The sequence below is a fragment of the Protobothrops mucrosquamatus genome, unplaced genomic scaffold (assembly GCF_001527695.2).
Source record: "Protobothrops mucrosquamatus isolate PMUCROS unplaced genomic scaffold, P.Mucros_1.0 scaffold225, whole genome shotgun sequence".
In the NCBI taxonomy this organism is placed as follows: Eukaryota; Metazoa; Chordata; class Lepidosauria; order Squamata; family Viperidae; genus Protobothrops; species Protobothrops mucrosquamatus.
Window position 1 is genome coordinate 1,181,755 of NW_015386576.1, and position 27,298 is coordinate 1,209,052.

At 36.7% G+C, this 27,298-nt stretch overlaps 1 protein-coding gene across 1 annotated transcript; it reads left to right on the top strand.

Annotated features, from left to right (window-relative positions):
* The first annotated feature begins 5,545 nt into the window (after positions 1 to 5,545).
* EHHADH (enoyl-CoA hydratase and 3-hydroxyacyl CoA dehydrogenase) lies at positions 5,546 to 27,298 on the top strand. Its single transcript, XM_015814152.1, has 7 exons — positions 5,546 to 5,718; positions 9,468 to 9,571; positions 11,155 to 11,330; positions 14,069 to 14,180; positions 15,673 to 15,777; positions 19,444 to 19,785; positions 24,775 to 27,298. The coding sequence occupies exons 1-7, from the start codon at positions 5,645 to 5,647 to the stop codon at positions 26,043 to 26,045; spliced, it is 2,184 nt and encodes a 727-aa protein (XP_015669638.1). The 5' UTR covers positions 5,546 to 5,644; the 3' UTR covers positions 26,046 to 27,298.

Genomic DNA, 27,298 nt, shown 5'->3' on the forward strand with positions numbered 1-27,298 from the left:
TTGCCTTTGTCAAATAATTTTAACAAGGTCTAATTATTCTTGCCTCCTTAACATTTTTTTAAAAATTAAAATTTCTAATTCTAAAATTTTAACTCTTTAACATTTTAATTTTTTATATGTTTTTATATTTTGATGTTTTATTGCACACTGCCCATAGTCTCTCTTGGAAGGAAATAGGCAATTCAGAAATGTAAAAAATAATTAAATACATAAAAATAAATATTAAGTTATATTAAAACATTCAAAATATATATACTAGTAGCCATTAGTAAGAGCGCCAGTTTGATGCAGTGGTTGAGGCCAGGCTAGAAACTAGAAATTGTGAATTATAGTCCTGCCTGGGCCAGTCACTTTCTATCAGCCATAGAAAGGAGACAATGGCAAACCACTCCCAAAAACCCTTGACAAGAAAACTGCCAGTCAAAAACTAACTTGACCACACCAATTTTTTAAAAAGTCATTGTATTGGAGAGATGGCATTAAACATAATAAGCTAACAATTTTTCAGTGCAATTAATTTGAAATAAAGATCAAAACTATAGCAGACAATAGTGTCTTCCTGGTTGATACTGAATGCCAATATGATGCAGCAAGCTCAGGCAGTTCGCCATTGCTATAAAAGCTGCTTCATGAAGCACCGTGGTTCCTTGACTTCTTCATATAAAACAACCATGTTGCTATGCCTCAGACTGCCTGGAACTCCTCCCAGCTTTTTCCTGCAGAATTTGTGCTATGAAAGATGGCTAAGAAAAGCCTCATTTGGCCAATGTTGTGGAAAACATTTAATGCACCCTCACAAAGCATTAGTCAAAGCATTTCTAGGTTTGGCACTTTAAGCAAATGGTGCAGGATTGCTCTAACTGTGCATTGAAGGTGCCTAACTACTGCCCCACCCCCCGAAGATCATCTAGACTGGATAGCTTCACCAAGTAATCTCAAACTCATTGAGCTTAAAATTACTTCAAACCAGTACTTATGGAGATGAAAAATTTGACAAAGCAAATTATGTGACCAGACTGAAGCAAATCCATTGCTTAAGATAGGCATACTATTTACTGTATAGTGTCTTACTACCTGTACTGTGCATTATGTGATTCTCGGTTTCTTTAATTAATATTTTATCTGTATTTGTGTGTGCATGCATAAAATTTGCAAAGTATTGCCGAGAAAATTATAGATATTTTAATCCATCAAAACACAGATTCCCAAGGAGTAGTAAGGTGGGAAAAAACATGATTTATTTTCTGATTCTGTGCCTCTTTTCTAATGTCCCTGATAATATTTTAAGACAATGATGATGCAAATTGTGTACTGTGCACATCACTTGCATCACATGCCAGATGTAAATTGCATAATTTGTGTTATTTACATATTTTTGTCACAAGATATGCAATGTCATATATTTTTACTGGAGCCTCACATGCTTAGGTAACTTTTTCTCTATTTCTGCTAGGAATCTACATCTATATTTTATTAAAAGGACCTATTTTGGTAAATCCATCTTAAAAACCTGCTTATACAAAGTGGCAGCATAGATACATATACTATGTTATTTGTGGGTCAATGGATGTGCTTGTGGGATTTTTACATAGGATATATTTTTCCTGTGTGTATTTGTCAGAGTACTATTATTGTTTTCTACAATAGCTATTTTTGTTATACTTTATGGGACAGTATTTAAATTTGGAAGTTATGACTCGGTAAAGAAAGCGAAGTCATGAACTACTGCCAAGAGAATAAGGAATTGGAAAAAGAAGCAAGAAACTGTAATTTAATTGAATGTTTTAACAGGTTATGCAGCATATTGCTGCAAATTAGGAAAAGGCTTAAACTAAAAATAAATCAAAATTTCAGGTTCAGCTATAAACAGCATAACCAAATCATTTTCTTACTCGGGTAAGCTGAGAACTTCTAGCTTAGTACTGTGTGTTAATTAGATCTTTTGAACAAAGCTATAACAGAAAATATAGCAAATAATACATTCTTTCCACGGCATCAGGAATATATTTGCTAGCATTTAAAACTGTATAAATTAATTGCAAGACAAAATTTTCCTTTAAAAGTATAATAGATGAGTACAGGATCAGAACAAATTAGAAAACATTAAAAAGACATTCTTATTTTATAATGTTACTTCTGTTTTGCCAGGCATACTGGAAAAAGCATTACAAAGTGTTCCAGAGATGAGGTAGAATTTGAAATTTTTCGTTACTACTTATTTGGGTAGTCAATGTATTTGCACCACTTCCAAAATACAGAGTCCGTAGAACTTAATAGCATTTTTAATAGGAAGGCACAAAAAGTTCTATCTTCCCTTTTTTACAGTAGTACTCAATTTCAAACATTACCCCATACCCTTTTTCTATTTCAGGTATTCACTAACAATATGCAGAAGAAGTAAAAACAGGCAGTGAGAAAATGCACAATACTGCAAGTAATCTCCAATTCATTTATTTTCGCCCCAGGTTTCATGTCAAACACAGATGAAATCTTGGATTTCTTTAACCTAGGTCTTGTTATCTTTGTTGCTGATTACTGCATCTAGTTTGAAGGGATCCAAAACAAGTATTTTGAATTTGAATGAATTTGAATGAAATAGTATCAGGAAGCCTTAATAAAATAGGGTATATACTACATTAAAGAGATGTCTAGCATGGTCTGCATTTCTTCTGCAACAATTGTGAGAATACAGCTAATGTGGGCCAATTTATATTCAAAGTTCAAATCATGTTCTATTACAACAAAACTATTAATCAACAAAGTTTCTTACTCATACATGGCCATATTTTATCTTACTTTTGCCTTGGAGGAAAATTTGTTATGTTATTATTGCTAGGGAGTAGTGCTATTATTCCTTCACATCCCAAAGTTTTGTAGAACAAGGACGTTTAAGTGGAATTTATCACTAGCATGCATTTTATTCAGCAGATAAAACAACCTTCTGCATACTACCTAGGAATTAGCCCCACTGAACTTAGTAGAACCTATCACTGTATAGTTTGAATTACTCTCCCCCCTCCCCAAAGGGTTTTTAAGATACTCCATATACTACAGAATAACATATTGTGGGATGTGTACAGTTGTATAACATATTTTTATTCTCAAGTATCATCACACCTCTACCCCCCCCACACACACACACACAATCAGTAGAACACGGGCAGACTGCTTTCCAGAAAAGATTCCTAACTATGGAAACAAAAAACCAATGTTACAAACGTGCTTTACTTTCTGTCTGATCAACAACGGACACAGATGATGCGCGCCTAATGGTGAGAATCTGCAGAGCCGGTGCTGCAATGACTACGGCGGTCCTGCCCCTACCACGTAGCCAGGTATCCATGTCAAAGGTGGAAACACTCCTTTGGCCAACAAGACACGGCAAAGCCAAAAAAAAAACACCCCAGCGCAGGCAGCTCTGAATATCCCAAAGTGCCTCCTGATGCCCCCACGATCAGAAGCCATCACAAGAGAGACGCACATTCCCGAAGAGCTCGTTTCGCGGCGCCCGTTACTTGCCTGATTGCCGTCTTCAATCGGCCACCGTCGGCCATTGGTCCTCCTCCCACCTGCCGGGTCGTCAACATTGCATCACTTCCGGCATCACCTGACAGAAAAGAGTACAGCTACTGCACTGCCTCCTATAAATTCGCTTTTGATCAATGTACTTCCGGCTATGCCATCACCCCGTAGCTAAGGTTGCAGGAGTGTTGTGATCCTTTGCCAACGGTGGAATTCGGGAGTGAGGCCTGAAATGCTCGAATTGAATCACTGTTAACGTGATGCTAAGCCCGGCAGGCTGTGCTTTCTCTTCACTGTACTCCCGGTGACATATTTGCATAAATAAACCCGAGATAGCCCCCTAGTCCAGGGGTAGGCAACCTCGGCTCTTTTATGACTCATGGACTTCAACTCCCAGAATTCCTGAGTCAGCATAGCTGACTCAGGAATTCTGGGAGTTGAAGTCCATGAGTCATAAAAGAGCCGAGGTTGCCTACCCCTGCCCTAGTCTCACAAACCAATGAAAAGATGCTCCCTTGTCCTCCATGTCAAAGGGTTGTTGCTATTACCGTATAAGTATCCCGTTGTCTGAGTTCGTGTTTTCTGCCCATGACTTTGAAAACGAAAATCCTTTAAACCTAGAAAAGGGAAGTGTTGAATCAGGTGTTTTGATTCCTCGTTGCTGATTTTCATATTATTGAAAAAAATATCAAGCCTTTAGTTATGTGTGGCTTCGTCTTTCCGTTCGTAAGTTTTACAGTGTAGCTTCCACGGATGTCAAACTCACCACGTCATGTGACGTGTCGCGACATACCGCGACTCTTTTTGCATTGCTGGCAATGGGGTGGACGCGGCTTCGGTATGATGAAAGCGGCCCGCGGGCCGGCAGTTTGACACCCTCTACTGCTTGATAAGAAAGGTGAGGTAGAATGGGCCTCAGCAACGGTTGCTAATGTTCCTTTATGTGGCTTGTTCGATTTGATCAGTTGTTTAATTCCTGTCAACCGGGTGATTTAAAAAAAGTCTGCACTTGTTTTGTGTGTTCCAGTTGCAAATAAGCCCACTGAACTCAATAGGATGTTTATCTACACAACAATACCTACAGTATATAGCTGTTACATCTGTTATTGGGGGGAAAGGTAAAGGAATCCCTGCGGATTTTACTCGGCTAGTCGTTGCCGATCATAGGGGGCGGTGCTCATTTCCATTTCTATTAGGGAACAGGATATTCTGGATTGAATCATGTATCCCCTCCAGAAAACCTTCACGAGTACTGGATTTGCGTTTTATCCTTGCAATCTAGTAAATTCTGCACCTATATTTGATAAAACGTGTCTGAAAAAGTTAGTTGACCGTTCTGAATTGCAATTAATGATTGGAACGAATGTTCTCCGCTGCAAATAATACATTTCAGTCCATAAGTGCAAAGGCTGCATCTTATAACATGTCTAGCTATTTCTTCCTCTTGAATGATTTATCTTGTGCATTTTAGGAGATGGCCTAAAATGACTTTAAAATACTTTTTGTTAAAAAACCCAAAGAAACATTAAAGAAGGTATCACTATTACCATTTTATTTCCATTTATTTAGGTATATACAAGCACTAAATCACTTATATCTCTAAGCTCTTCACAATTATCCGAAATCAGGAAAAAAATCCTAGAAAATCTTTTTGAATAATATAAAAGGCACACGAAGGCATTTACAAGAGAAACCCGTATGATATATCATCCTATTTCTATTCCGTTCCACTCCGTATTTATATGTATTTTGCATTGACTTCAATGGAACAGACAAGTGATCTTGTAATTTTTCAGCCCCCATTACTGTTCTTTCTATAGATCTCTTTGCTAGAAAGCAGCCCCGGTGTAAAACCATGCTGACCGCCCTAATTTAAATCAAAATAATTTCAGCGTTAAGTCGACTCTACAGAATTTGGATTGCTTTAAGCATGCACTGCCTTCTGTCTGGATTTCCTGCTCCAGTCGGAACCTCCCTCTTAATGCGCGCGCACTTGTAAAACGGCAAACGCCCACTTGTCAGGTTCTTGCTTTCACAGGCTCGGCCCCCCTCCCCTGCTTATTGCCCGAATAAATTTCCAGCATTTGTTGTCCTGCTGTTCGGCAACGATCTCTCGAAAATTATGGCTGAATACGTGCGGGGAGCTCCTGAAGTGTCAGTGATTCGACTATGTAATCCTCCGCTCAATACAATCAGGTAATTATGGGGAAAGACTGGAAAAGTTACCAGCATAGTCCCATACCTGTTTAGTCGGAAGTGAATAATCGTGTCCATGAAAAGTTCTCGAAAAAGTGAAACCTTGTACACCCCTTTGGGTTAATTTGATGGATCTTAATTAAGTATCATCCCAGTTGGATGGATTTTCAGTGTTTCCCCAATGAACCAATAGTGCTATGTGCCACTGAATTTGCTTATATTTGATAAACGTATGCAAAGGAATGTTGTTCAGGTAACTAGTAAACTTGCATATTTGGATTCAGTTAGATTTATTCCATGAAAAATGCATAGGAACCAACTTTATTGCTGGTCTATTATCTTTTTGTTAAGTTTCTTTCAGTCAAGCTTGGTTCCTGGTGATTATATTGATACAATAGTGTAAATTACTTGGCCACAGGGCAGAAATGTTTGCTTTTTCTCTAGCCTATAGCCCAGGTATTTTTGTTTGTTTGTTTGTTTGTTTCGGACTAACATCCAAGTACTAATCATTCAAACTATGCTGCACACTGGATTTGAGGAGGAAAAGTGTACTGGAATGCAAATATACCACCTGTCAGTAAATTCTTAAACCAAGTCTGGGTTTTTCTCTGAAGAATCTAGAACAAACAAAGAAATATAACAAAAAACAAAGAAATATAAGACCGTGGGAAAAAGCATCAAAGTTTCACATCCTACACAGTCATCACATGGGCTCCCTATTTCCACAATAGCAAAACTGATGTTTAACTAAGTCAGAGTTGGGCAATATGGAAATTCATTTTTTGCACAGTGAGTTTGAACTTTAAATAGGGCATCAACATTGAAAACAGTATATATTATGGCCCACCTACTTAAGATTCTTCAACCCCCTATGAGAATACAACCAATTTGAGCCAGTTTAGATGCCAAGAAAAAAATACTTTAGTCCAAGTTTATTCATTATTAATCAGCTAATGATCCAAAACTAAACTCTAACTAGACCAGGACAGCAATCATTCCATGGATTTTACCTGTGAATATGTAAAAAAGTGCTAATCTCCAACAGTTCCTACTTAGAAGTTATAATTTTTTTTAATCCTGTATCTATTCAATTGCCTTTTATTTTATTTCATTTTTTTCTGAAAATTGTTTCTTAAAATTCTATTAGGATTAGAGATTAGTGCTATTATTTAGTGCTCAGTCACTTCCCATGGTTAGGTAGTTATTTTAGTGCTACCACGCATAAAATTACAGATCCAGCACTCTATGCACAACCTCAGAAGTAAGAGTGAGCCCCACTGAATTTAGTGGAACCCTGTCACCAAAATGTAGACCATATAATTCAAAGTATAAAGAAGCTTTTAAAGCATACTATTAGTTCATTCTTACATAATAACATCTTGTGAGACATATCTGATTATATTATACTGTATATTTTTATTTTAAGAAAATTTTGTATATTACTTGGTTTAAATGTAGAATGTGATCCAATAGTTATGCAAAAATGAAATTTTATTTTGCCCAGTTCCAATGGACTTATCAACTGTTGATATTCTACTGCTTAAGTAGCAAAAACAATAAATTCAGTTCATTGGTATACCTAAATTAAAGATAAATTTTAAAACGAATATTATTGTACTTTCAATTTTTCTTGATACAGTAAAATGTGGAAAATAATTATATTTAAAAATGAAGTAAATTATATAAATTCCACTTTCAGAATATACAGTAATGTTGGCACAATAATGATTATGCAGGGGGAAAATATCATGGAAAGAGTTCTGGTTAATATATAAACCTTGGTGTTTTCAGGACTTTGGATTCTATTCAGCTGACTCAGATCAGTAATCCCATTATGCAATGCTCAGTTACTATGTATTACTAAATTAACTGTTTTTATTTTTCAACCTTAATAAAACATTTGTAGCATGTATTCCAGATTTTGCATTTTGTTTATGATATGAAGATGCCCTATTATATGCCAGACATTCTAATATGTCATACTAAATTATTATTATTATTATTATTATTATTATTATTATTATTATTATTATTATTATTATTATTAATAATAATAATAATAATAATAATAATATTTGTGATTTTTAAATATGAATTAATGAATTAAAGTATAATTTAAGTATAAATTAAATATAGTAAATTAAATACTTTATACGGCAGTGATGGCAAACCTTTTAGAGACCGAGTGCCCAAAAACTGGCCCGCCCCCCCAGCCCGCCTCCTGCTTCGCCCGCCCGCAGGGCCACTCACCACAGATCACCCAGGCAGCCTTGCAGCACCATGGTGGCCACGCCATCCGCCCACACTCCGCAGCATCATCTGCACGTGGTGGGGTATGAGGGCGGAGTCTTGTCCCTGATGCCTTGCTGCCATGTGCTTGGCTGCGCTGCTCCGCGTGGGCTATGCCTGGGCGGCTCTCCTCCAGGCAGGCTGCTGATGAGGAGGGGGCTACGGAGGGAGGCGGGGCTGGGGCAACAGCACACATGCCCACAGAGAGGGCTCCGAGTGCCACCTCTGACATGCATGCCATAGGTTCGCCACTACTGTTATAGGGTGTGAACAATTTCAGTTAAGGTGTTCACTTTTTATTATTGCAGGAACATGTTTATATGATACAATTCTCTGAGCAAAATATGGCATCAATCATACATACTATGTTAATTACCTATTAGTCTAGAGTCAGATGACATATATACCAGTAGTATATTAAAACTTGTCAAAATTTCATAATAACTGATGTCCCAATCTTTACAGTGATTGGCATTTTTATTTTGTTTTGTTTTAAATTACAAAATAATTAAATGAAGTTGGTATCAAACTTATTGTGGACTGGATGAAAATTGGCATTGCAACATGTGATGAACAATACACGTATCTTTCATGCATCAAATACCTGGATTATTAGATTACCTTCAATTTCCATTAATCCTGGAAATGATAAAAAAAATCATTCAATTCTTTACTTAATATACGATAAATTCTTGCTAGTGTTATAGCTACCTCTAGTGGCAATTTTAATCTTCTCAATCTTCGTGTATTAACAATGTGTCAGATTTATGAATTATTTTAAGAACACAATTTTTAGCAAAAGGCAAAGAGAAGTCTAAGCTACACAGAAGAAAGATGGTATAAGAATGCAGGGATAGGTTTGAAACAGGGGCAGGGAGAGATAAATAAAACAATTGTTATAGTTTTTGATGTTGCAATATATATTAAAGAATACATTGCAGTAGATCTTGACCTCGATAAGTGAAGTAAATAGAAAATGACAAATATATAAATATTATGGAATTCTAACCATTGGAAATAAATATATTACCATATTATGACTATCAGTATAAGAGGCCATTGTACTGATAGTGTACATGAAGTGAGAGCTCATGAACCAAAGATGAAAATTATACTTATTAGAGCTACATTTCAAAAATCTGGATAACCACTAAATGGCAGCAAGAAATTATTGTTTGCTTTATTCCTTTGCTGAAGTCTAATTGTCCAGATTTGTTTTAACCTGGATCTATTAAGTCATTTTTAAAGAGCTGTCAAACTACGGTATTAGTTCTGAATGAATCTGTTTTATGGACACTGATTAACCTTTCAAGTAGATTATTGTTATTGAAGTAAATTGTCAAGATTTTGTCTTGTACCTCAACCTATTTGAACTATTACTTGAAGAATTCTTTCTTTTATATTGACACTTGGGCAGCTGTATCTTTTTTCTTACACTGTAAATGACTGTTTTATTTTAGTGCTGTGACATTACGGGCTTTAAAACAAGAAGTAAATCGTGCAAACGTTGACCCCACTGTGAAAGCTGTTGTGATTTGTGGAGCAAATGGGAAATTCAGTGCAGGTAAGAACCTTTGATTCAATTCAATTTTGTACAATGTCTGCAAGTAAATAGGTTAGGGTAAATCATCCAAGTAAATATGAATTCATATGTTTCTTCAAAAATTGCTGAGGGAAGGATTTTGAAAGATTCCAAGAAATTCTGTATCATATTTTGTTTCCAAATATGTTACTATCTACACCTTAAAATTCCTATTTCCAGTAATTGCACTTGTAGAAATTCTGTTATTATCAATTTTATATCGCTATACATTTTTCTTTGCCTTCATGCTGTTTTTGCTTCGTAATATCCTGTCCTCAGAAGCATCTGAAATATTCTCCCATCAAAACCACAACTTGCCCACTGGCTCCAATGTGGACTAGTGTGATGCTCACTTTCACAGTATAATATGTGCTGCCTTAATATAGCTTCCATCTTTGTTCATTCTGATAACCAATGGATGAACAAAAAGACCAGAATACCTTCCCATCAGCAATAAACACCCAGATGAACATAGATTAACATCAAGATTAACATGAGACCAACAGTCCAGAAGTAAACAATTTCCCACTCAAGGAACTGCCAACCAAGCTAAGAGTAAACAGCCCAACTAATAAGGTCATGGTTTATAGATTAGGTCATTTGGGATTTTTCCCCCAATGGATCAGAATCTCATCATCCTATAGCACTTAGCTGAATTTTTAATTCATATATTTAGACATTTCCATTTTCTTCTCTGCTTTACATTTACACTGGACAATAGTATCCTCTGTTGATTATAGATATACAGTATTAAATATTTCAGTTTGTTTCCCTTCAGAGTTGGGAAATGTGGTTCATTCCACCCATACTTTCATCATTCAACTGCCCCATATCTCCACCTCTACCATGATGTACCAGATCAGAGTCTATGTTTGCTCTCTTCATTATTTATTCTTGTAGAATTTATATCTCTGCTCTCTCTTTTTTTTAAAAAAAAGCCTTGTTAAACATTATTTTGAATCTTATATATAGTTATCTTGGATTTTCCTTGTTCAGTAGCTACATTCATAAATTTATCGGGTAAAAATGTTGATTAACTATACAAGATCCCAAATGCAAGAACTACATAGATTTCAGTAAGGTATTCTAATGTCAATCTTTGGTAAATACAGAATCTTGGAAACTATCAGAAGAATTTCTTAGCCACATTTATCATGAATAATTTAAGGCAACATCTCTTTCAATTACTCAAAATACTTCTCAGATTTCTTCTTACGTTGGCTGAGTTGCTATCTACAAAAAGCTCACCCTTTATTTCCTCATTTTTAAGTCAATTTTCATTCCCATTCTCAGCCTTCCCACATTCTTTCTCAAAATCCCACTTTTTCGCACTGCAAAAAAATGACATATATTGTACATTACTGAAGTGTTTTATTTTTATATTTGAATTGAGTTGAGTTGTACAGAAATTAACTAAGCAAAATCTTGTATCACGATTACCTTCCCCATTTGAAGTATGTCAATCTACAGTACATTTTGGTTCTGTACTAATTAGCACAAGTCTTTAATGAGGTGGTTACTTGAAGCAATCATGGATTCTCAGAATTTTGTTCATTTTTTTTTAGGTGCTGATATCAGAGGATTTTCCATTAGTAATCCAGGAGATATGCTAAGTTTAGAATCTGTAGTTGCTTTTATAGAGAAGAGTGAAAAACCATTTGTGGCTGCTATTGAAGGCATAGCTTTCGGAGGAGGCCTGGAGTTGGCACTGGGCTGTCATTATAGGATTGCAAACATGAAGGCAAGATGTCTTTAAAATATCATTTCCAACCTATACCCCAGCTAGGACCCCCTGATATCTATGTATCCTTCCCAACCAAGTACCTATGAATTATCAAATGTTCTATTAAAAATGTAAAGATATCAATCCCAGCATACTAATATATGAAGAAACAGAAGATTATGGACACTGGAGGCAGGGGAATGATACTTCGTGTTGCAATTACTTTATGTGGTATTTGCAAGATTGTGCCATAGTGTGCATGGTATCATTGTGGTTTACTGTGTAGATGCTATTTCAATAAGATTAATAACTCCAATGGAATCAAAAAAGAACTTATAAAATGAATAGTATGTAATCAAGGCAGTGGGTACTTATTATAGAACAACAGAGGTAGTCCTAATTTAGCAACTGCCTCATTTAGCTACCATTTGCAGTTACAACAGTGCTGAAAAAGTACTTTATGATCAATTCTTGCATTTATGTCCTTCACAGCTCTGTAAAGCAAAGGAAAGCTTTAAGTAAGTAAGATCATAAGCCCAGTCACTGTTTCACTCAGTACCTACTTTGCTTAACGACTGAGGTGTCAGTTCCAATTGTGATCACTAAACAAGGATTCTTGTAGGAAAAAGAATACAAGAGAAATGGGGATACTAATATTGTGAGGCACACTCTCTTTTAGGGAATTGTTCCAGTCAAAGATAAGACCTCTTAAATTCCAGTTTCATGAACAGGAGATATAAGTATGTACCATATTCTCCTGTTAAAACTATGAGGAATTAAAAATGCTCAATATAGCTGGAACAAGTCTATAAATAGTTACATGGTGAAGCCTTTATAGGAATCTCTTAACAGCAGTTATACAGTTGTAACTTCAAGGACAGATCTTAAGTCATTTTTTTCAGCACTGTCATAATTCTGACCTGTTGTTAAACAAATGGTTGTAAGTTGAAGACTACCTGTAGTACAGAGCAATGGTCCTCAACCTTTTCTTCACCATGGACCCCATTTAAATACCTTTGTGGCCATGGCCTTGGACCCCCAAGACTTAAGATTTAAATCATAAATTAAATAAAAAGGTAATTAAATGAATTAAATAAAAAGGTAATAGATTTATTCCTGAGAAAGAAAAACCAGTTCAGGTATACATAATCAAGTTATACATTGAGATACATTTAGATGTATAGCTTGAAATTGGCTATAATAATCTCCATCATTAAGTATGGAAAAATAATAAGGCCTTGTGTTAGTTTTACTATTGGTGATTTGTTTTGTCAATATTGCAGAGAAATTATTTGTGCTTTTCAATTGTTCAGTCATTTCTGAAATTTCATGAGTCATAAACAGTGGTTCACATTTCATTACATTATAGCTTAGTTCAGTGATGGCGAACCTTTTAGAGACTGAGTGCCCAAACTGCAACCCAAAACCCACTTATGCATCATCGAGTGCCGGGTGGGTGTGGCCCATTGGCTGGGTGTGGCCCATTGGGTGGGCATGGCCCATTGGGTGGGTGTGGCTGCGGTGGTAACGGCAGACTGGGTGGGATTAAAAAGTTCAATCAATCAATTCCAACTTTGCAAGATCTTTTTTTTCCCCGCGAAAAGTTGAAATTGACTGACTGAACCTTTTTTTTTTTTTTTTTGCACACAGCGGCGGAGGCCTAAAGTGAAAAGGTTTTATAAAAACCAGCTGAAGGCCTAGGACTGGGGCGACGGCGCACGTGCCCACAGAGAGGGCTCTGAGTCCCGCCTCTGGCACCCGTGCCATAGGTTCGCCACCACTGGCTTAGTTTAATGAGGAAACCCACTGATACTAGTTTAATGAGAGAACCCCATTGTAAGATTTAAATAGGAATCCTTTATCACCTTTGATAGATTTGTAAAAGAGTTAAATAATATTGGATGGAAATGAGTAATGTAATTCAACAAATTTTGAACAATTATGTACAATTTAGACTGGAAATTTTGTTAGATTTTATGGATAAACCAGTGGAAAAATCACAGTGTTTTGTTGTTATATATGATAATAGCAGTATGCCTTTTGTATGCTCAGTGTTGGAAAGGCCTACGATACACTCAGTAGAGGAACGGTTAATAAAGGTGACAAAGCTGGAATCATTGAAGGAATTCACCTACAGTTGAAAGTCTTTTGTGGAAATTTTGCAGGAGATGGAAAAAAACAAATTTGACACATGGATTTGATAATTATTAAAATTTAAAAATGGGAAATTATTTTTCTCCTTTTCTTTGGGGGGGAAACAGACATTATAGTCTACTCTTAAACGAAGAGTCAAATGTAAGCATTCTTTATATCCTTGGAGGACGAAGTCAGAAGTCATTCTTTGGATATATTTGGATTTTCCTTTCTTTATACCTTTTCACACTTCTATCTCTAGTCTCTTTTTATTATTTATCATTTTTTGATTGTTAGTTTAAGTTATTTTTATGCTTATGCTTTGTAAAATTTAATAAAATTATTTTACAGAGAAATCCACTTAGATAAGTAAGATTGTGTTACTGATCCAGGAATCAAAGTTTGCATGATGATACACCAACCATAATGTATAATTTTAAGTATAGAAAAGGATTTTGAAATATAACTTTTCCCCAGATCGGTTGATCTTTTCTTACATTATACATATATATCCACATATAGGCTTACATAGAGCAGTTTTTTTATTAAAAAAAAGTTAGAGGAGAAGATGCTATATGTTTTATATATTGTAAATATTTACAAATATTTCATCCTCACTTCAGGCTCAAGTTGGTTTGCCAGAAGTCAAAATAGGTTTACTTCCTGCAGCTGGTGGGACTCAACGGCTTCCACGATTGATTGGGGTACCAGCTGCACTTGATATGATCATCACAGGTAAATTCTTTCATTTGTGAATACACATGTGTTGTCTGCAAATAATATATGGCATATTTGCATATGTTGCAGTTTTTATGTAATACCAAATATGCCTGCCAGAAATATAGGACAGTATGACTACAGTAAAACATGCTTTAAACTTTCTGAGTTTGTTAGATTTATCATCTGAAATGTTAGCTAACAAATCTTAGGTAGCAGCTAAAAAAGATCTGATAAATTAGCAGCACTTTAGATGGACTTTTCACTAAGATGTATACCTGAAAATGAGTGTGTTGATAGAGGAATTTCAGCTTACTTTTAAGAATATCACTTTTACTTACAATCCTACAGAGAAGACTGAAAAATATATTTTGGGGAGTTCTGTTATTCCAACCTAGGTTTGGCTTTCAGCTTTATTTTGAATGAGACTGTGAATCTCATGCAAATACATGATTTCTGAATGTTTCTAGATTTAGCACTGTTCTGTCACAACATCATTGTATTCTGTCTCATTGCTGGACTTATTATGTAGTCAACAAAACCTGGGTGAAGCAGTGAATTTCTTGGATGTTATTTTTAAAACTTTAGTACTGCTTTGGCCTTATATTGATTATAATTTTTATTTTAAAAAAGATATAAATTAAAAGTTTGTGTTTTGCTAAAATATCAGTGACAGCTTGTTTGTGCCATTCAGCTCAAGAACATCAGTTTTGTGATTTGACATTCAGCATGATGTTAAATAGGTATGAACAATCAGAAAGCCACTTAGTTAATCCCTGAATGACATTGATAACCGAGAACCTAGGCCAGAGCCAATTATTTATAGGCTTGTATTTGTCTTTACTGTCACCTGATCCCTGCTGATTTGTTAGTTATAATTTCATCATGTAGTTATCAATTCGAATGTTTCAGCACAGCAGCCCAATAATGAGCTGACAAGCATCCTTATTCTCTAGGTGGTTGCTGTGGGACAGAAGGTACCTGTAGAACAGACATGTCAAACTCGCGACATCATGTGACGTCGCACGACGTATCGGAGCTTTTTCCCCATTGCCGGCAATGGGGTAGGCGCGGTTTCCTTGTGACACATCCAGCCCACAGGCCAGCAGTTTGACACCCCTGCTGTAGAATATCTGGCCCACTTGTGCCTTACAGTTTAGTAGATAGTATTCCCTTTGTGCTTATGATGTTATTGGATTTCTCTTTCTCTATTATTTTAATATGCTGTTCTAACACATGACTGTGGAGTCAAAGATTTACCAATTTTGTTTAATGCTGGAGGCTCCAAACTTGTCAACTTTAAGAGTTGTGGACTTCAACTCCCAGAATTTCTCATGGCTAGCTGAGGAATTCTGGGAGTTAAAGTTCACACGTCTTAAAGTTGCCAAGTTTGGAGACCCTTGGTCTAGTGTGCTTAAAGTAGTCTACTAATAACACACCTTGAAACTCCCAAGGAGCAGGTGGAATTTAAGTGAACCCTAAATGAAAAAGTCATATTTCTATTTGCCAGGTAAACATGTGCCAGCTACTGAAGCACTGAAACTGGGGATTTTAGATGAGATTGTTGAAGAAAATACAGTTGAAGCAGCTATAAAGTTAGCACAAAGAGTATCAGGTAAGAACATTCAGTTGTACCAGGCAAAATGTAATACAACAAATTCCCAGAAGAAAATACCAACCAGTGGAAAGAATTATTTAGCTGATGTTACCATTGGTTGGTACAAGGTTTTTTTAATTAAAAATTGTAGTGTATTTCTTTAGGAGTTGGGGATCAAGCAGGGAAAAGTTAAAAATAGCCAGATACGTTATAACTGAAAATCAGATTTATAATCTGTGTCTCTGTCTCTCTGTCTCTCTCTCTCACTATCATTTGTTGGCAATGTCTAATAGCTTTTTGATAAATTGATCTTTTATAATTCACTATATTTGTCATGGCATCCACTTTGCGAATAAGCAATCATTTTATAATAGCATTCACAAATACTACTTCTACAAAGTAGGAAATGACCATTTTAAAATGTTTTTCTTTTCCACCATTTTTCACACTTACGACCGCTGCAGCAATCCCATAATCATGTGATAAAAAATTTGGACGCTTGGTAACCGGTTCATATTTATGATGATTGCAGTGTCTCAGAGTCATGTAATCACATCTTGTGACCTTCTGACAAGCAAAGTGAATGGGGAAGCCGGATTAGTAACAAACGTGTTATTAACTTAACAACTGCAGTAATTCTCTTAATAAATATGGGCAAGAAAGGTCATAAAATGAAACAAAATTCAATTAACAGCTGTCTCACTTAGCAACAGAAATTTGGGGCTCAGTTGTGGTTGTAAGCTGAGGACTATGTGTTTTATAAATGTGGATAGTAAGGAAGATAACCTTGACATTAGTTTGCAGGATCTTTGCCGAAGTCCAAGGGGATGTAGCATTTTTTAAGTCTGGAAGAGCATATTCAGAAGTGGTCAGCCTCCCCAATTCATTGAACTATGAGAAAGGGGAAGAGATACAGCTCAATCAGACTTGCAAGACTCTGTTATTATAGCCATTTTTTATAAAATTAGCTTTAATGTTCTTGTGGTATTGATTCCCTGGTCTTTTGAATAACAAAGCACTGGTTTCGTCAACATGTTTTTCTTAAGTATCAAGAAAATAAGCTAGATCTAGAAACTGTATTTTCCCACATACCTATAAATTGCCATATTTTTCACTGTTTCTCTGAAGAAGACAGTGATTAATGATATATACTTCATACACACAGGCTTCCACATTTAACCAGTTAGCTTGTAAACACACTGAAGTGATGATTCTATCTATATTTACTAGGTTTTAGTCAGTTGGCATTTCTTCTCAAAAATACATATTGGGTTGCCCTAGGGATTCACTTACGTACATGCATGGAGATACAGATGTCTCAAATGCAACTTGTATTTCAGGAAATATTATTTTTAATTCAATTAAATCTAGTGTGAACAAACAAAAAATGTTTGACTTGGGTGGATAATGTTTTGCATCAGTTGCTTTTCTCAGCACACTCTGCAGTTTGTCCACATGATGGCACCAAACTTTGAAAAATAATGTCGCTTTCTGTCATCATTCTCAGTGTTCATGGAAACAATAAATGGCAGCTTATTTAAGTTCCAGGAAGGCAACTACTGTGCCATTATTAAATACAATCTGGACAATGGCTAGCTTCATATTAATACTATAGCTATTCTAGACTTCTTGATAGAAGAGAGGAACATAACAAAAAATAATCCTGTCAGTTTATGAATTCTGTGCGTAAACCAAGCCAGGAATGCTTCAAGTCTTACCTTTATTACGGTAGCAATTTTCATATCAATACTATTTTCATTTTATAAAAGCTGTTTGCAGATAATCAGCAATTATCTCCAAACATGCCAGCCATGAGGAATACACTGCCTCACCAGAAGCGTCCACTCATCACTATTCCATATGAAAAAGTAATAAAATACTGTAAATTGCTTGCCCACACACCATCCATATTCTTATTTCATCTTGTATGCTTTTGTCTTGCATACAAAAATAAAATAAAATAAAATAAGCTCACAGAGATTCCCATAGGAGCAAGGGAAAATGTTTCAAGCTGCCTCTTCCTTTAGAAGAGAGAAATTGCAAGGACAAGGCTGCAGGGCGACACAAGTGTTCCTGTTAATGGGGAAAAACAGTTTCAAATGCCCTGCAGATGGACCAAAAATAAATCAGTTCAGCCGTTAAATATATCTGATATCACAGGGTCACAACAAGCTGGTGCATGGTCTTTATACAGAAATGTTACCACGTCTAAGACAGTTTTCTAGAAAGGCACATTTTGCTGGCATTACCATAGTTTTACTGTCTTTACCAATGGTGCTTTAGGAGTGAGGAGATAGGGAAATATGATTTATCTACCTAGTTACCATAGTCTACAAAATGGTTACCTGCCATTTGGTTTCTACAAATAGACATGGATTGTAATTTACATCCCATAAGTTTTATGATTCTTCAAATCATATAAGAAACCTTTTTTTTCTGAACATCTTGTTTGAAGTCAAAAATAGGAAAACTCCAGGAAAAATATTTAAAACCTTTCCAGAAATGCATATCTTTCAGGGACTCTTGTTCTATAGAACATAAGTACATTAATATTTTTTTCCAAACTGATCCAGGACTATAATTTATTATATTGTCTTAATATTTATTAACTATGGTTTAAATTTCAAGATAATTAAAATATATGAAATAGTTTTGTTTATGCTATTTTCCCTTTTATACAAAAGGCAGTCTCTGTTGAAATAATGTTTTAAAGTTCTCAGCAAACATGAAAGTTACAATTCTTTTAAATTTAAATTGCTATATTTTCTGAAATACTCTTTCTGTGGAAGAAATACCATTAAATCATTTTTATAATTAAAAATGCTCAGCAACTCTCAGGATTCTTTGAAGAGCAACTTATTTCATTGCTCTAATTTTGGTAGAAGATAAGGAAAAGAGGTTTAGGGGGGCCAGACTGATGACTAGATTACTATACAAATTGAATTCTTTATATTAATGCTCATCTAAATTGCATTTATTTGCATTTCCAAATAAACATAGCATTAGGCAATACAATAGTTTTTAATTTACAACCATAAATGAGTCTGAAATTACAATTGTAATTCTTGCTGGTTGTTAAATGGGTCATCACATGACTGACCCAATTTTACAACATTTTTTTGCTATGGCCATTAAGTGAATATATGGTTGTTAAGCGAATGCCCAGGTAGTTAAACAAACCCATTGTCTGCAATGAGCAGTTTTTGCCAGAAACTGGAAGCAAACACCAGTTTCCGGGAAAAATATATATCATAAATTGTGATCAAGTGACTGCAGGATGCTGCAAACAGCCATAAATGCAGGCCTTTGCTGAGCATCCGAAATGCAGTCACATGACCATGAGTGGGGCAGCTATCAGAACCTTGAATATGGGTTGTAAGTACCTTTTTCGAAGTTTTGGTTGTATCTTCAAATGGTCGCTAAGCAACCAGCTATAAGTCAAGGACTACCTATAAACTGCAATCCTAACCACCCACTTAAAGTAAATTTCACTGAATACCATTATCACAACACTGTGCATGCATACTTCACATCACAATATGTACTACTGTATACAGTGGCATTAAATATATTTAAGAATGGGCAACAAAGCATTTACATTGTTATTGGTTTTCTTGTACAGAGAAAAAGAAACTGATTTCTAAGCTGGCCTGTTTTATGAGATGATTTGTTTGCCCTCTCTAGGTCAGCCATTGGGACCTCGCAGACTCTCTCTGAAACAGACTCCCAAACTCCCTAATATGGAAGCCATCCTACATGATGCACGTGTGGAGGTGAAGAAACAGGCTGCAGGATGCCTCTCACCTGAAATGTGCTTTCGAGCTGTGGAAGCTTCAGTGTACTTGCCCTTCGTGAAAGGAATTTCCAAAGAACGGGAGCTTTTTCTCCTTCTTTTGACTTCAGGCCAGGCTAAAGCATTGCAATATGCTTTCTTTGCCCAAAGAATTACAGAAAAATGGATGTTGCCCAATGGGGCATCCTGGAAGACTGCATCTCCTCAACCAATCCGGAAAGCAGCTGTGATAGGTAAGACTGTGAGCATCTTTGAATTATTCAAAGTTCAACTGTTTTTGTGTTGGGGAAAGAAAATGTTTTCTATAGAAAACATGAAGAAGACTGCAAACACTACATAGTTACTTTAAGGTACCTAGTTTGCACTTCAAGCAGTGCTTAATTTCATAGATAAATTGCAGAGCTAGAGTGTTAATTCCTCTTACAGTCAGTTTCCTTTCTTCAGAAGCTCAAACATAACACAGGTTAGAGGAAAGACCATGATTCTATTTGCATTACTAATAATTGTAATTAACTAAAGATGGATCAACTAATCCAGTTTTCTGAGATCACATACTAAACAATACACTAAACAAACAGACTTAGTGCACACAACATCCTGGGCTACGTGTAATTGGTTACTGTAGTGTCCATTGGATCATGCAAACCCAGAATAGGGTTGTAAACAAATCTTTTCTTTTAAATCTCGCAATTGAAAAGGGACAAAAGGCAGTCTGTGACATACTTAAGTCCCTTCTGCATTTTATTGCTTTTAAATAAAAAATAGCAGTTGATGAAGAATGAACTTTTTTAGTGATATGCAGCAATGAAAGAATTTGTAATTTCTATTACGCAGTTTTGTCACTGCAAGAATAGAGATTGTTCTGCTTTCCCTCATGCCACCCTGGGTAGAATCTCTGTAGGGGGAGTTAGCAAAGAGACTCTCAAAAATTGTTTTCTTCCTTTAATTCACATATTTAATCATTAATCTCAAAATGTTGTGTTGACACTTGCCTTTTAAGAAGTTTTAATTTTCATTGTAATGATCCACTGCTTCCATTTCTCCTTGCCTATCCCCAGGAAGATAATGCACTCATCAATTTTTTATAAAGGCATTAAAATTAAAAAAAAAAAACCTCTTTGATGTACTGTACGGTTTCTTCAAAAGCTCTTTGTTGCTCTGCATATTGATTGGTTTATACTCAGTGGGAAACTCTTCCCTAAGTAGCCCAGTCCTTGGTAGTGCCCTCTTTGATTTTAAGAGAGTGACAGTCATGTTATACTTCCACTGTTCTCCCCACTCTTTCCACCGCACAGTCTGACTGCTATATACAAGATGTGGTTTGCTACAGCATGTGCACGCTGAACTCTCTGAAGCTCACCTGAGCAGGAGGCAGCCTTGAGGGAGCAATCTTCATCTGTCTCTTTCCCTCTGCAACTTTGCAGCCTTAATTATGCTTCTCTGCATGATTTATATCCCTTTCGCTTAAAAAGTGGCAAATTAAATCTGTTTTCAACCTTGAACCCTTTTTAAGTTGCTATGACTTATTGGAGAACTGACATTTGTGTGAAGTATCGTGGAGTCTAAAATTCAGTATTTTTGGAATGTCATTATTTTGCTCCATATATGCACACATAATATGTATGAGCCTAATTTCCCTTACCATGCAGAAGGAAGAGTCTTCTTTATGAATTTCATGGAAAGTCACTAGTGATGAATATGCAGAAATACTATCTTAAAGAAGCACAGATACAATTTCAGATTTTTCCAAGTGACTATGTGGAATGAAGCAGAGCTAGTAGATGTCATGGCCCCATTGGAGCCTGGTTCAGAGGAGGAGGAGGAGGAGTTGGAACCAGGCCATCTGACAGGATTGGCACTTCTCTTCTAGAATGTTTGGAGTGGCCAGGGGCTGAGGGCGATGCTGTCCTAAGCCCCTCAGGCTTTGGGGAAAGTGGTCGACCAAACGGAGAGTTGCTTGCCCTCACAGACACAGTACAGCAGGGGTGTCAAACTGCCGGCCCGTGGGCCAGATGTGTCATCCGGAAGCCACGCCGACTCTATTGCCGGCAATGGCAAAACTGGCCTGATACGTTGCGCGACATCACGTGACGTCGCAAGTTTGACATGTCTGCAGTACAGGATTGGCTGCTGACAGACATTGGTAGTGATAGGCAGCAAATCCCCTCTGATGTGGAACAGCTGCCTCCCCCATTTGATCCAAGAACATGGAGAGCAGAACATAGGCAGGTCAGAGAAGGGCTGTGAGGCTACTCAGGAGAAGGAGCACCTGGAGGGGATTGACTTAAGGAGAAGCTGTAGGGAGTTAGTCTTTGTCAGGAACAATTATTTGTTTTGGCTTACACTCACCTTGCCTTGAGGACTGCCTTTTGCCTTGCCTTGACAACTGCCTTTTGCCTTGTATCTTGACTTTGCCTTGTGGACTATAGTTTGCCTTGTGGACTCACTTAGCCGAGTGGACTGGACTTGGGACCCTGGACCATGCCCTGTAAGCATGCTCCTACTCTATGGACTTTCTTTGTTATAAACGGGCTGTTGTTTGGGGGACTGAGGGTGGCTGCCTGCAAGGTAGCATGGAGCCTTATCAGTTGTTGGAGGGCTGTTTCTTGAAACATTTACTTATAACAATAAAGGACTCTCTAGAGGCCTGCCTTGCCTTGATGACCTATCGTAACAATAGAGGGTCTTATATCAAGCTAAGCGCAGGTTACTATATGGAATGAAGTAGAGCTAATAGAGGACCTTATATCAAGCTAAGAGCACTTTAATACAAAATGTATGCCTTGCTTAGTGGACTGGTGTTTTATAGTGCATTGACTTTGAACACTGAGATAATTTAACAAAGCAGACCATGGCTGGGAGAAGCACGTAGTGATTGCTAGTTTTTTACATTGTCAACTGGTCAGCTGGAAATGCACTAACTGCCTCTTGTTCATTATGTTTTAAAGTCTGCAGCAGCAAGAATGACTATGAATCTGGTTAAAACTTGTTTCTGGGGAACAAGGAATTTAATACTAATTCTAGGGGCCATGTTGTAGAAGTATCTAGGAACTGCTCAGAGTTGTGTTTTAAGAAAGACGACCATGCAAATCTTTTAGAATAAATACACATTAATGTCTAGCCATATCTGTACTCATGTTTGGAAGCCTCTTAGCATATTATCAACAGAAGATGTATATAAAGAACTTAGATAAATATTAGTACTTTGACTGAACAATTATGGTTTGTGTATATTTTAGGCCTCCTGAAATGTCCACAATAAGCTTTCTGTAATTACTCAAGAGCATGGATCATTATGTGTTGATACAAGCCCGATATATTGCTTCAAGCTAATAGAATCAGAAAAGCTTCTGGGGCACTGGTAAAATACATTTTGCTAGATTGATTGCTGCATGAACATTTCTGGTGCTTGGCTACACAACAAATTGATCTTTTCTTGTAATAAGTAAGCATGCAGTAACCTAGTATTAGCTCATAAAGCTTTGTATGTTGTGTGTACCAAATATAAATTTCATTTCTAGTTCTTAACTTAACTATGTACTAATATTAATATTCATTAGGGCTTGTAGGTTTTTTAAGAACTGGGACTGGGCTCTTTGATTTAAACTTCTGTATAAATACTTTTCTCAGCACTCAAGTAGGCAAGAAATTGTTTCAAGAAAAGAAAATACTTTTCTGTCCCCACTAAAGATGAAATTATATTTAATGTGGAAGATCCATAAAAAGGGGCATGTGTGTGTGCATGTTTTAAAATGTGACAGTTACCATGGAAATCAATGATTCAGGCTGGGATTAAGCTCTGGGGAAACAGGATTCAACCTTTTCTCCATTTATATTTTCCCAATTACAATTCCTCTCTCAGCTATTTAGGGGCGTCTGAGTTTTTGGAAGAAAGACATTCTTCTAAAAGGCCACACGGGTTTTGAAAAAACGATTTAAGAAAAAAACTTCTAACCAGCAATAAATGAATGGGCTCAAACCTCACAATAAGCCATGTTGCATGCAAATCATGGTTTGTTGAATGACCCATAAGTGCTGAGTTCATACACTATGTTAAGCAAAACCTAAACAGGTACAATCTGTTTGTAACCAAATTACAGTAATGGGTGGAAATGACTGTTAACTACATTCACATTTCATATAAATTTATTAAACAGTTCGTTTAGCATGTTCTGCAAACCCAGTTTTCTGGATTATAATTTATGGTATAAGCTTTGCTGATGCTTTTCTTAGCCTTAGGCCCTTCCAGATACTCAGAATTCAGTTCCCAGAATTCTCTACAATGGTGATGCTGGCTAGGAATTTTGGTGTTAATGCTTATAGATCTGGAACTTGGGAAAAACCAGTTTTATGTCCTCGTGTGAAATAAATCATTGTGACTTATTCAACAAACAGCAAAGTCTTTGCTAGGAGATGAAGTTCCTTACATGCAACTCCAATGTAGTTACAGAAACGTATTGCTCTTGGTGCCTGCCAGTGTTCTTGTCCCCTTGACTTTTTACATTAAAAAAAAACACCTGTAATGCAATGAGAAGCTACACATTGTTTCATAATATGAATTTCTAAGAATTCTTCTGGACCCTAAATTAACTTTCTTAGAAAATAAAAAACAACGAGAGACTGCAGTGCAATGCATTATTTAGAACAGTGGTCCCCAACCTTTGTGGCTAACGGCCCAGCAGGGGGGAGTGGAGAACTGGTCCATGCAAACAGCGGGCTGGTACGTGTGAGATGCACATGGCCTGCCGGTCACACAAGTCGAGTTGTGCACACACATGCACCGGCTAGCCGCTCGCACATCTGATCCGGAACAGGCTACAGCCCGGTAGTGGACCGCGGCCTGGGGGTTGAGGATGCCTGATTTAGAAGTCTGCTACTTACCCCGAAAAAGGACAAAGATAAACAGGATTAATAGAAGTGGATATCTGTACTTATGGTTTATAATTGATCATATTCCAGTAACTTTATTTTTGAAAATCACCCAAATTGCCATTTTGGTAGTATGTTCAAATATCATCAAAATTCTGATTATATTGCAGTTCTAAAAACTTTGGAGATCTTAGAACAATACACTTTTCTTACATGTATAGTATCAATAGTCTCTGCTTTAGTATCAGAGTTAACTGAGGAATGAAAAATTTGCCTATAGTATTACAGTTTAATAAACATTGGCCAGAATATTCTAATAATTGCTTCTTTTTTCTCTCTCTTTCATCCAAAAGGTTTGGGGACAATGGGCCAAGGCATTGTGGTATCTCTGGTGAAGGCTAAAATTCCAGTTGTGGCTCTGGAGAAGGATAAGAAGCATCTTGAAATAGGAAGGAAAGCTATCAAAGCTTGTTTAGAGCGCGAAGCTTTAAGAATGCAACAGAAGGGCAAAACACTGAATGTCCATGAATCTAAATTATTTCACTTCACTCTGGATTTTGGTGCACTAAAAGATGTAGATCTAGTTATTGAGGCTGTATTTGAGGATATGGTTCTGAAAAAAGAAATATTCTGTAAATTATCAGAAGTCTGCAAGCCAGAAGCCTTTTTGGGCACTAATACTTCTTGCCTGGATATAGATGAGATTGCTTCTATTACTAACCGTCCCCAGCAAGTCATTGGTACTCATTTCTTTTCACCAGCACATGTAATGAAGCTAGTAGAGATCATTCACGGGCAGCATACATCACCTACTGCTATTGCCACAATTATGAACCTGGCCAAAATTATGGACAAATGTGGTGTTCTAGTAGAAAATTGTTTTGGCTTTGTTGGGAACCGGCTATTCAATTCTTATAATGAACAAACATATTGCCTTTTAGAAGAGGGCAGTTCTCCAGAGGAGATGGACAACATTCTGGAGGAATTTGGTTTCAAATTGGGTCCTTTCAAAGCATCTGATCTTGCTGGGCTTGATGTGGGCTGGAAATCTAGAATAGGGCAGGGCCTGACAGGAGCCAACTTACCTCTTGGTACACTTCCCCGCCAACGAGATGGTGGACGATATAGTCCTCTTCCTGATATCCTATGTGAGAATGGGAGATATGGTCAGAAAACTGGAAAGGGCTGGTACCTATATGATAAACCTGGGGGAAAGATAGCAAAGTCTGATCCCTGGCTTCATGATTTCCTTCAAAATTATAGAAATACTCATAACATTACCACTCGCACCATTAGCCACAGTGAGATCTTGGAGCGTTGTTTGTATTCACTTGTCAATGAGGGTTTCCAAATATTATCTGAAGGAATGGCATCTTGCCCAGAAGCCATTGATACCATCTATATCAATGGTTATGGGTGGCCCAGACATAAGGGTGGTCCAATGTTCTATGCTTCTGAGATTGGGCTGCCTAAGATTCTAACAAAACTGCAAAAGTATGCTGAGGCTAATCCTGACATACCTAAACTACAACCCAGTCCCTTTCTGCAGAAACTCGTCACCCTTGGCAGCCCTCCGTTGAAGAACTGGCCATCACTTGTGAGATCCCAGCAAAGCAACTTATAATTAATGCTTCCTGAAAATTATCTTTACATGCGAGTGGGAGGATTTTCTTTTCCTACCTTATTCTAAAAAAGCTTTGGGATGCATGGAAATGTTCTCACAGGTCATTTTTAAGCTTTCTTTATTGTTAGACTTGGGGTGCTACTGTTTGCATTGTTTTCCATCGTTGTGAAGCCCATGCGTCTCAGGGAAGACCTGATGAAAACAATGCCTTTCTAATATGCCTTCACATTTAATGGAAGCCTGGATGATTTTGTAGGTGATTGGGAGAAAGGATACTTGCACCCATGCCGTTGCTGCTCTTCAGTAAATGGTAGAATATAACCTATGATAAGTTCAATGAAATCCTTTTCTTCTTTGAAAGAAACTTAAAAAGCAAATTCTCTTTCGTCAGATGAAATGAGAGCTGATAGGAAAATAAAGCATAGAATATTTTTTCTACACACAAGTTATCATTCAGTATAAACAGCCTGTTTCCTATTCAGATTTTTTAACTGATTGATTTCAGGCTGTAGTCTGAAATACAGCGTACTATAGAACAATATCACTGTCTTTTCTGATTTCAAAAATGACCTTACACCTCCTATCTCCAAATGATAAATTGTTGCTCACAAAGTGCTTTTTATCATACCACTTGCTTGAAAGTACATGCTAGTATTAAGCTGCCCTGTCTCTGAATATACTTGATCAAGCCATCTTACAAGAAGAAAAACAAATGATCTGAAAGATGTATACTATTTTGGAAGTAAATACATTCCTGGGCTGAGTATATTCTTTGCTTTTGCTCCACTGCAGTCTCCCAAGCCACTGTTTTTACCAATTGGACCTCTGAATTCTAGTAAAAAAGTCAAACAAATCACTGTTAAATCTTTGTACCGTACACTATTAAATTAGTAAAGCAACTTTCTCAAACTTGGCACTATCCAGTATGCTCTAGCAGGTAAGGTATTGGACTGAGAAGGTCCATGTACTTGCCCATCCTCAGCTAGGAATCTGCTCTGTTCCATTGAATCAGTTGCTATGTTTCAGCCAACCTTATAAGCTAATCAGAAGAATTGGAGGAGACCGTTCTTATATGTGCTGCTGTGATTCCTGGAGAAAATTGAATATTTTGACACATCTGGAAGATACCAGGTTGGGGAAAGCTGTCCTAAAATTCTAAGTAAGATTTGTGAAATTGTATCGTTTTTCAAGCTTATCAACTTGTTAGCTCTTTTTTGTTTATGGAAATAAATATGTGTCTTCCTCAAGTTAAT